Below are 10,579 nucleotides of genomic sequence, written 5' to 3'. Positions count from 1 at the left end.
GGGGAACTGGAAATTAAAGGGAGGGGGAGGCGGTCTGGCCCAGGGTCCAGAGCAGTGGCGGGTGGGTGAGGGAGCACACAGCTGCAGCCCAGGCTGCCTTCCCAGGGCGGGGAGGGCTCTGGGTGCCAGGCCCAGCCACAGCCAATTGCAGCTGCAACACCCAGGGTACTGAACTGCCTTGACATGGCCTTGCCCAAGGGGAGGGCACTGCTGGACCCAGGGGCTCACACTGTACCCATGCAGCCGGGAGCAAGTCCCCAGCCCCTGCTGTAGGGGGCTCTGAGGGAATGAGGCAGAAATCCCAGACCTGCCTCACATTAGCTGTGTGACTTCAGGCAAATGGCACAGCCTCTTGGAGCCTGTTTTCTCATCTATAAAAATGGGGGACAGCAATGACTGTCTCTTGAGAGGGGTATAAGGACTTGGCACACAGCAAAGCCCAGGATCCATGTCCGTGGGGCCTGCCATGGCTGGGACATAGGGATTTGTTTTTTTTTTTTTTTGAGACAGAGTCTCACTCTGTTGCCCTGGCTAGAGTGCCGTGGCGTCAGCCTAGCTCACAGCAACCTCACACTCCTGGGCTCAAGTGATCCTCCTGCCTCAGCCTCCCAAGTAGCTGGGACTACAGGCATGTGCCACCATGCCCGGCTAATTTTTTTCTATATATTCTTAGTTGTTCGATTAATTTCTTCTCGCTCTTGCTCAGGCTGGTTTCGAACTCCTGAGCTCAAACAATCCACCCGCCTCGGCCTCCCAGAGTGCTAGGATTACAGGCATGAGCCACCGTGCCCGGCCTGGACATAGGAATTTGATTCCCCTGAAGAGTGGTGGAACGAAGCACAGCCACAGCAACCCCACGCCCCTTTCCAGGCCAAAGCTAATGACTTTCCACAGACCTTGAGGGGCCGAAGGACCCACTGACCTAGCCACAGGCAATCCCGGATGACAGTGCTGGAAAGGCACAGAGGTCATTTCACAGATGGAAAGAGAGAGGCTCTCTTGGAAAGGGGGAGGAGGCAGCCAACCCCTCCTCCTCCCACCATGAGCCAGAGCAGAGTCAAGACAATCTCAGTGCCGCCCCTGGGGAGGCTGGGAGGCCCACCTGGCTCCTCAGCAAGTTCCCTGTTTCCAGGACGATAAAAGCAACCACTCTTCCACAACCACCAGGTACCAGGCAGACTTTGGCTGCCTGGACCCAGTGAGGTAGGTGTTAACCCTCTCAGTCTACAGATGACAGTAAGAGGCAGAGAGGCCACCTTGCCTAAGGACACTTGTTTATAATAGCAGGGACAGACCATGCCACACAGGGCTCCCTGATAACTGGGCATGTTGTCTCGATGAGTCAGGACGGGTCTCCCCTCTTGCATCTTATAAACACAAGCCACCCCCAAGTCAAGAATCTTCACGCAAAAGCCCCAGGAAGCTGGCATCTCCCTCCTAGCTGGCCCCTGGGCTGTGTCCCGCTCCTCTTCCTCTTCCATTCACAGGCTCCCACTGGGTCAGGCCAGAGAGGCGACAGAGCTGGCCTGATCATATCTGATTTTAGGCTCTGCCATTCCTGGGACACTCTCAGAGCAAGAGAAGTGCCCCCGGGGGCTGGGAGGCTCTTGGGGTAAGGCTCAAGCTGAAACTGCTGTCCCTTCCCACCACTGTTGTGGTGTTGGCACAGCTTCCTAGGCTCAGGGAATAAGGAAAGAGGAAACCAGCCCCTTACCTAGCAAGAAGACACCCCCTCCAGGAAAGGGAGTATTTGGCTCCCAGCTGAAGTGACTAAGGCCCAGACGGGCCTCGGGTGCCCCCGGGCTCCCCACCTCAGGGGGACTCGTATGAGAGTGCAGGGGGGCCCCCACAACTCCTGGCCCCATGGCCTCCTTAAACCATATTGTTATCAGCAGAGGGAGGGGACTCTCCCCGAACTGCTGGTCTGGGGGTATTCTGTTGTTGTTGTTTTTAAGAGATGGGGTCTTGCTCTGTCACCAGGCTGGAGTGTGGGGTGGAGCGGTGCACTCATAGCTCACTGTAGCCTCCAACTCCTGGGCTCAAGTGATCTTCCTGCCTCAGCCTCCCGAGTAGCTGGGACTACAGGCATGAGCCACCACGCCCGGCTCAGGGGTTCTTTACAGACGCAAAAGGCAAAGGCCAGACAGGCAACAAACGGGAAATAAGGGAGCACCGAGGCCAGCCTTCCTTCTTGCTGTCCCACACTGTGCCACATTGCCTTTGCCACTGCGGGTGGTAGGACAGCATTAGCTCAAACACAGCCCTGCCAGGAGCTGACCCAGGAGCTGGAGTGGGGTCACGCTAGCTTGATACCTGCCAAGTCCCCCACCCCAGGGCACGCTGTAGTCAGACAGGGAGGCCAGAAAGAGCCTATTACTGGGGCAGGGCAGCCAAGGTCAGGAGGGGGACCCTGTTTGTGACGCAGGCAGGGTAGGCAGAGTCCTGGCTGGGCCTGGGGGACACTAAGTCCCACCTCCTGCAGGTCCTGTCCATGCCCCAGTGGTCCACGCCTCAGTCCGAGGGGCCCTGGCATGCCTGACAGTCCTTCATGTCCTCAGAGTAGTCCTCGATCTGGATGGTCATGGTGTGGAAGTAGAACCTCCCCTGCAGGAGGCCACTGGCCACCTTCAGCACAGCCTGGGCGTCTGCATTCTGAGCTGGGGGCCGAGAGGACATATCAGAGGAGGCACCAGAGAACCGTTTACTCTTGGCCCTTCAAACCATCCAGAGCCCAAGTCTCACACCCCATCCCCAGCACACAGGATGGGTGACCATGAACATCAAGCCCCCAGATTCCACTCCTGTGCCAGGCCCCCTCAGCACCTAGACCCAGGACATCCCAGAAAGAGCTGGCAAAGCATCGGTCTTAAGGCCACTTTTGCCACTTATTAGCTGTAAAAGCCTGGGCAAGTGACTTTACTGCCCCACCCCACCCCCAGCCTCAGTGTCTTCGTGGATACATGAGATTGTGGTGCTCAAATGAAATAATGTGTTTAAAGCATTCAAGCATCTGGGGTCATCTGGAGCCACTGGGGATGGCCCCAGGCCTTTGGCAGCCTCTCTCCCTCACCACCCGGGGTGTCCCAACCACTCACCAATGGCGATGTGGACAGACAGCACCGGCTGGGCCACAGTCAGTGCCCAGATATGCAAGCTGTGCAAGGCTTCCACTCCCTCCACCGACAGCAGCAGATCCCGCACAGCTGTGAAGTCCACGCCTTTGGGGGTCCCTGAGGATGGCAGGGACAGGGGCTGAAGGAAGCGGCCCCTCCCATTCATGCCCATCACTGCAGGGCTGGCTCCTGCTCCTCAGTGTCATCTCCTCAGAGACCACATTGGCCAGCAGGTCCAATGTTGCCCCCACCTCCCAAACCCCCCATCGTGTCACCTGTTGTATTTTCCTCTTCACACTTAACACTCTCTGAAATTATTTGTTCATTTGTTTACTGTTGGTCTCTCCCTCTAAAATGGAAACTCCATGAAACAGGATAGTCTGTTTTGTTTACCGCTGTATCCTCAGTGCCTAGAACAGTGTCTGGCCCATAGTAGTTGCTTAATAAATATATTTTTTAATGGAGGGAAGAAAAGAAGAACAAAACTGGAGGATCCCTGGACCCACCCAGGCACAGTCATCATCTTCATCATCACTTTTTTATCTGGGTCAGCCATATTCTTAGAGAAAAAGCTCTAAACTGCAGCCAAGTACTCCTGCTAACCCCAGGCCAGCACCCAACTCAACCCCAGATTGACCCTAACCACGCAGAGACCCATGACCCTAACCCAAGACTCAAGGCCTTAGAGCACAGGAGAGTGGTAATTCAGGGCAGATCATTCTCCACCACTGACCATTTTCCAACCCCCTCAAAGTGCAGCCATGTCCTCCGGAGGCAGGGGCATGGTTTGGTCCCTGAGATGTAGGAAAGGCCTGAGCTGGAGTGGATTCAGTAGCCTTGTCCAAGACTTACTGCCCTTTTCTGTGCCTCAGTCTGCCCACCTGTGCAATGGGAAGCATAATCCTTCGCCTTCTCTCTTCCTGAAAGAAGGCGGCTAGAGACTGAGGAAGTGTACAGGGTAGGGCTGGAGCTCCAGGTGCTACAGACACCACCCAGAAGCCACCTGACTAGGCAGGGAGGACACATCCCAGCAGAGGAGGAGGCACCCTTGGGGCTAGGAGGAAGGGAAGGCATGGACAGTTCCAGGAACTGCCACACCCGAGAGCTCAAGCTCTGTGCCAAGGTCACAGCCCAGGGCCCCAGGGGATCTTCTGGCCTATGCCAGGCTCCAGACCATGTCTGCTGGGATCCCCCTGATACATATACCCTATTGAAAGGCTGAATAGAGGAATTTGAAAGCCAAGAGCAGAAAGGGAGCCCCAAAGCCCAGGTTACCTTCCATTAGCACCAGGATCACATCTCTCAGGATGGTCAAGGTTGTCCCCAGGACCAGGATGGAGAAGAAGAAGGTGCAGATGGGGTCTATATACTTGTACTCCGGCTACAAGAAGAGGGGAAGGCAGATCTGGGTTCACCACCCAACACCTCAGCTTCCCTTCTCCCCCCACCCAGCACTGTGTCGGGGAGAGGGGCTCTCTCTGCAGGGTGGGCATGAGCCTCGCCCTGGCCCTGCCTCCCAGTTTTCTACTCTACTCCACGTCTGGAAGAACAGGCAGGACAGACCACAGTTGAGGATAAGGCACAGTCCCTTCCCCTCCTCCCTGTCCAAGGGGCTGAGATGTGGACAGAGCTAAAAGGATCCTTAGATGCCATCTGGTCCACCATCCCCATTTTATAGATGGGGAAATTGAGGCTCAATTAGCACAAGCAAGTCACCCAGTATCACACAGCTAGCAAGCAGTAGAGCAAGGCTTCAAACCTGCCTGACTCTTGCCACTACACCTCACTGCCCCTATGTGATGGGCAATGCCTGGGCTTTGGCAGCACATGGTCCTGGGTTTGAATCTAGCTCCACGACTTACTAGCTGTGTGACACTGTGCAAGTCACTGAACCGTTCTGAGCTGCAGAAAACACTACTGCCTGCCTCTCATGTTGTGGTGAGGATCAGAAGTGCTGATACTTGGTTGGTGTCAGATAAATGTTCCTTCCCTCTCCCCACCCTTTTGCCCAGACCTGGGAGGAAGCTAGAATCTGGAAAGGTCCCTGTGCAGAGACGAGCCCAGATGGTCTGTACTCCGCTGCTCCCCACCTCCCTCTGTCCCCAGGTCTGACCTTGAAGTACACAATGTAGGCTGCCACCAAGACGCCCACGCTCTGCAGAAAGTCCCCAATCACATGGATGAAGGCAGCTCGGACACTGGGGTTCTCCTGCTGCTGGCTGGTGTCATGGCTGTGCCCATGGCCGGACTGGTGAAGGATCAATCCCATTCTGTGGAAGTGGAGACAAAACCAGGGGGCTAACTGAGGTAGCAGGAAGAGGTCACCCATTAGGGCTGGCCTCCCTGTGGGGCAAAAACTTCAAGCCCCCAAACTCCATGGGATACCTTTGGCCATGTGAAGAACCCAGCCCATGTGGCCTTGGTTCAGAGAGCCACAGGAGAAAGCACTCTGCTCCACGCCATGCTGGGTCTGGGCACAACAATGCCACAGTGCCAAATCTGAGCAGGAGGCCATCATGGTGGTCACCTAGTTCACCGTTATGTCACAGATGGGGAAACTGAGGCCACTGAGCAAGGGAGAGAAACACACTACTGCCTCTCACTGAGACCAATTTCAGGCACATCAGCTTGAAACAGACTTGGGTTGTGCCACTAGGGACGTCTGCTCCTGCAACAACTGGACTCACCCCTCCCCACTTCAGGTGTGAAGCCTCCAAGGTTATTCCCTGACATGTATGGGGGAGTGGGTGGGGTTGATGTGGCCCTAGATTTATAGCTCGTGATGTCCTTGGCCTAGGCCTGAGAAAGGACCCAGGTGTTCCAGGTGCCAGAGGTCAAACCATTAGGGAAGTTCTGTCCCTGTGGCGTATGCCAGAGCGTGGCATGGCCTCCTTCCACTCACTACGGCAGACATAGGTGCGGTGTGAGAGGCAGGAAGAGGGGGACTCAGGAAACCAGGGCCCCACTCACATGATGTTCACAGCCACGGCGCAGCCCGACGTGATCAGCATGGTGCCCCCCTCGATCTCGTAGTTCCCGGAGATCAGCCGCTCCACAGCCAGGTACACCAGAACCCCAGTCACGACCCAGATGGACAGCACAGAGAGCAGGGCTCCCAGGATCTCTGAGGAAGAACCCGACACCAACGTTGGCATGGGCCCCAAGGCTGGGGAGGTTGCCCCTCCCCTCGTGATCCCTCCCCCACAAGCAAAGTCAGGGCCTGAGTCCGACGGGGCTCTGCTGGTGGTATGGCTGGCCTGGTTGCACCTCACCCATCACTCACATGTCTGGGAATGTTAGAGCTAGAAGGAACTGAAGAAGTTATCTGGGTTCACCCATTTCGTTTTACATGTAAAGAAACTGACTTATTAAAATAGATATCTTTTGCTCCACATGGAGGAAAGTGACAATGCAGACCAGAGGTGAACTGAGGGGAGGTTAAAGCCTGTATCTTCCGACAGGCTTTGCTGACCTTTCCCCCCACCCAGAGCCGATCCATGGAGCTATGTGCAGCGTCAATGCCACTGTCATTTGTTCCTGAAGTTTGGCCACTGCGTTTCTAAGGAAAGGGAACTCCGCTTCCCTGGAGACAGGGACCAGGGCCCCCATCAGACTGGGAGTTCCCAGAGGCCAGAGGCCAAGGTTGACATCCTCTTCCCTCATCCAAGTCACCTTCCTGGCCTCACTCAGGGATGGACCCATTACAGCCACTTAAGAAGCCCTGTTCTGACCCACCTTCTCTCTCAACCCCATCTCCAGTCCAACCAGGGTCCTCACCAGCTCGCTGCCAGCCGAAGTTCATGGTTTTGGTGGCTGGCCGGGAAGACATCCAGAGGGAAAAGAGGCTGATGAGCATACTGGCAAAGTCAGTGAGCAGGTGGGCTGCATCAGTCATGATGGCCAAGCTGTGTGCCAGGTACCCACCTGCAGGGGCAGGGCCGGGAGGTTGGAGGGTCCTTATTAGCTCCCCAAACAGCCAACCCCCAGACTGTGTGTGCAGCAGGGAGACGACAGGCTCTCGGAGAAGACACACCGGGTTGGAGATCTCTACACCCATTAGCAGTACAACCGTGAGCAAGTGCCTTTTTCTCTCTGAGCCTCAACTTCCACTCTCTGTGAAATGGGCCAACAACATCTACTTAGGGGGTAAATGTGAAAACCAAGTTCAATAGGGGGCCAGAAAGTACAGTAGGTACTCAGTAAATGCTCTTTCCTTCTAGGAATTCAGGCTTCCCTTACCTACCAGTTGTGTGTAATCTTTGGCAAGTTACTTAACCTAAACATGTCTCAGTTTCATCATCTGTAAAATAAGGAGACTAGCAGCACCCATATGGTAACAAAGGTTGTTAGAATTGCATGAAATAATGTGTATATAAAGGGCTTAGCATAGTGAGAGTTCAATAAATAGGGCTATTAGTGTTAATATTACTGGGAACATCCAGTCTACCCATATGTCAAATGAAGTTGGCACAGAAATCCTTACCAATAACTTCTCCGATCATGAACACCAGGCAGATGGCAGAGGCCACATAGAGCTGGCGCCGGGCCCGCTCCTTCTTGGGGTCACACTGACTGCCAGGACCCTTTTGGGCATGGCAGTAATGGTTGCTCTGGGCAGCCAGTTCAATGGCCTGCAAGTCCAGGCCATGTCCAGGCACAGGGATCCAGCCAGCTCCATCCTGCCACATAGTTCCCATGGATGACCTGGCCAGAGAGGAAGGGAGCAGGAACACAGCTCTGAGTTGGGGGTCAAGGAGGGCTGACTCCAGTCTCATCTCCCTCTGAAGCCTTGGTGTCCAAAGGGAAGAACAGCTAAGGCCGCTCTAAGCTCAACAGCCCCTGAGGAGTGACCAGAAGGTGAGACACCTGTGTTCACAAGCCTATGCTCCCTCCTGCCCCATCCCTTCCAAGGCCAAGAGGAGGCGAAGACCTTGGAACTGGCTAAGGGGTGGGGCTGTCCAGTCCAGCAGAGAAGTAACAGAGCTCAGGCTCCAGAGAAGAGCGGAGCCTCACTCAGGCGCACTTGGGGACACAGGGCCTCCCCAGGGGAGGGCTGCCCAGGGGCAAAGTGCTGGGCAGGGCGGAACTCCAGGTATTGGACTCCTCCGCTCTCCCCAGGTGAGCAGGGGTCAGGATCTGAGCTCAACCCTAGGGAGGGACGATCATGGGACCATGGGGCCACGGTCAATTTCCTCTTTCCCGCGCCTCACCCCACCCACCCTGCGTGGCCCTATTTCAAGCCGCCGCCAAAACAAACCACCGCGAGGATGGCAAACGAGGAGGTGCGTCTGATGCCGCCCAAAAGCCCGCCCCTCCCCACGCGGTCGCCTTACCGGGCTCCGGGCCTGGCGTCCAACAGGTGCTGCTTCTCCGTGGCCTCCATGCGGCCCCGCGCTGGGTGCGGGCAGCTGCGCGCCGCGGCCCCGCCGAGTGCGCCCTGGAAGTTGCGCGCGGGACGCTCCGCCACGCGCACCCGCCTGCCGGGAGGGCCCCGCGCGCACAGCGCTCCCGCGCCTCGGCTCCGGCGTCTCGGCGCCCGCCGCTGCACCCCGCGCCCGCCCGCTTTATCCGGCCCTCGCCACCCCGTGTGAAGCGGCCCGCCGCGAGTCGTGTGCAAAAGCCCGCGGGGCTGGGGGAGGGGGCGGCCGGCTGCAAAGGGCTCCCCGGCGCTGCCCCTGCGCACCCATCCCTACGCGCATCGGGCCGGAGGAGCGGAGCCGCGTGCGACGGGAAGCCCCACAGCCTTCGCCCAGCGCGGCTTGGTGTTGCTGCGTGAGCACCGGGTGACCGCTGTGCCCACTCTCCCCGCGGGGTGGGCCGCGGCATCCCCGTCGAAAAGCTCTCGGACTTGGTTTGTAGAAATCCGCTTTGGCGGTCCTGATGGGAGGAATGTGGCTCCTCGCCTCAGAATAGGGGCTGCTGAGGCCACTGGGGTCGTGTCTCCCCCCTCAGACTGGACGCTGCTCTGGGCTTGGTCGCGTTTTCTCTTTCAGGCTGGAGACTCCCGAGGTGGGCTGTGTTCTTCCCCTCTGGCTGGGGGCTCCTGGGGGCGGGCTCTGCCTCTTCTCGGGCTGGGGCAGTGTCCCTCCTTAGGACAAGTTGGGACTGACCAACCCACCCTGGCCACTGAAGCAGCGCCAGTTCCTCTTCTGCGCGCTCTGATTGGAATCTGGAGTGACCAGCTTTATCTCCACCCCTACAAAGAACAGTGTCGTGGGCAGAGCTGACCACCGCCGCCATCCCTTTTTCCCTCCCTCACAGCCGCTCACGTGAGCCCCAGGAACCCCGACAAACAAATGCTGGAGAGATGCAAGCAAAAGATGTCGTGATTGGGCCGGGCGCGGTGGCTCACGCCTGTAATCCTAGCACTCTGGGAGGCCGAGGCGGGTGGATCGCTCAAGGTCAGGAGTTCGAGACCAGCCTGAGCAAGAGCGAGACCCCGTCTCTACTAAAAAATAGAAAGAAATGATCTGGACAACTAAAAATATATATAGAAAAAATTAGCCGGGCATGGTGGCGCATGCCTGTAGTCCCAGCTACTCGGGAGACTGAGGCAGAAGGATTGCTTGAGCCCAGGAGTGTGAGGTTGCTGTGAGCTAGGCTGACGCCACGGCACTCACTCTAGCCCGGGCAACAGAGTGAGACTCTGTCTCAAAAAAAAAAAAAAAAATGTCGTGATTGGTGGTGCCGCTGGAGGAAGCGCCATGGGGGAAATACGGCGGTTCCTGGGGTCCGTGGTCCCCCGCGCTGGCCTCTGACAGGTGCCCTCTATGGAGAAAGAACCTCCCTGGCTGGTCACTCCATCATCCCCAGCGCTCTTGGTGGCCAGAATCACAGCTTGGTGGGTATGGCCCTTCACAGAGACAAGAGTCTGAGGTGCAGACTCTTGCTCACACCGCTGGGGACAGGAAGGGGCTCTTTCAGTCTCTCCCTCCATGGGAGTCATCTTGTTAGGAGACAGGTGCAAGGAGTGAGGATGGCCAGGACATGCCTGCTTTGCTTGGGTCCTCACTGAGCGCCTCTCCACCTCCTCTGGACTTTCGAGTGTGAAAAATTTCAGACTTCACAATTTTCTTAAGGTATAATCTAAGCATCAGTAGGCTCCACATGACCTGGAGAAGGTGTTAAAATGCAGGTTACAGGTGCCTGCATTAGACCAACTGAGTCAGAATCTCTAGGTGTGGAGCCTGCATATTTCTGAAGATTCCCAGGGAGTTTTCTGCACAGTAAAGTTTGAAGACCTCTGCATCATAAGCTCTTGCAGGTCATCTCAGATATGTATTCACCTGATCTCCCCACTAAATTATACATTCTTCGAGAGCAGGGATGAATATTATACTAATATTACATTTTAGCTCAGCTCTGAGCACCTACCGGGCACTTAATACTTGTGAATTGGATTGAAATAAAGAAGTAGACAAGTATAGGGCTGGTCATTCAATCAGAGAAGAGTAAGTGAGGGAGGG

General features: G+C 56.4%; 1 protein-coding gene across 2 annotated transcripts; it reads right to left on the bottom strand.

Moving 5' to 3' along the window:
- Positions 1 to 2,120: 2,120 nt before the first annotated feature.
- SLC30A2 (solute carrier family 30 (zinc transporter), member 2) lies at positions 2,121 to 8,603 on the bottom strand. 2 transcript variants are annotated; one of them, XM_012645941.1, is made up of 8 exons: positions 8,447 to 8,603; positions 7,597 to 7,817; positions 6,891 to 7,037; positions 6,084 to 6,237; positions 5,227 to 5,383; positions 4,389 to 4,494; positions 3,096 to 3,230; positions 2,121 to 2,657 (listed from the first exon to the last, which is right to left on the bottom strand). In XM_012645941.1, exons 1-8 carry the CDS (start codon positions 8,494 to 8,496, stop codon positions 2,512 to 2,514), a joined length of 1,116 nt encoding a protein of 371 aa, XP_012501395.1. In that variant the 5' UTR covers positions 8,497 to 8,603; the 3' UTR covers positions 2,121 to 2,511. The 2 variants fall into 2 exon arrangements, with proteins under 2 accessions (XP_012501395.1, XP_012501396.1); XM_012645942.1 differs by lacking the exon at positions 6,891 to 7,037 and having other exon boundaries at positions 2,294 to 2,657; positions 8,447 to 8,496.
- Positions 8,604 to 10,579: the final 1,976 nt, after the last annotated feature.

This window comes from Propithecus coquereli, unplaced genomic scaffold, assembly GCF_000956105.1.
Source record: "Propithecus coquereli isolate 6110/MARCELLA unplaced genomic scaffold, Pcoq_1.0 Scaffold239, whole genome shotgun sequence".
In the NCBI taxonomy this organism is placed as follows: domain Eukaryota; kingdom Metazoa; phylum Chordata; class Mammalia; order Primates; family Indriidae; genus Propithecus; species Propithecus coquereli.
The sequence above is the reverse complement of the archived record's forward strand: the minus strand, read 5'-3'. Positions and strand labels throughout refer to the sequence as shown.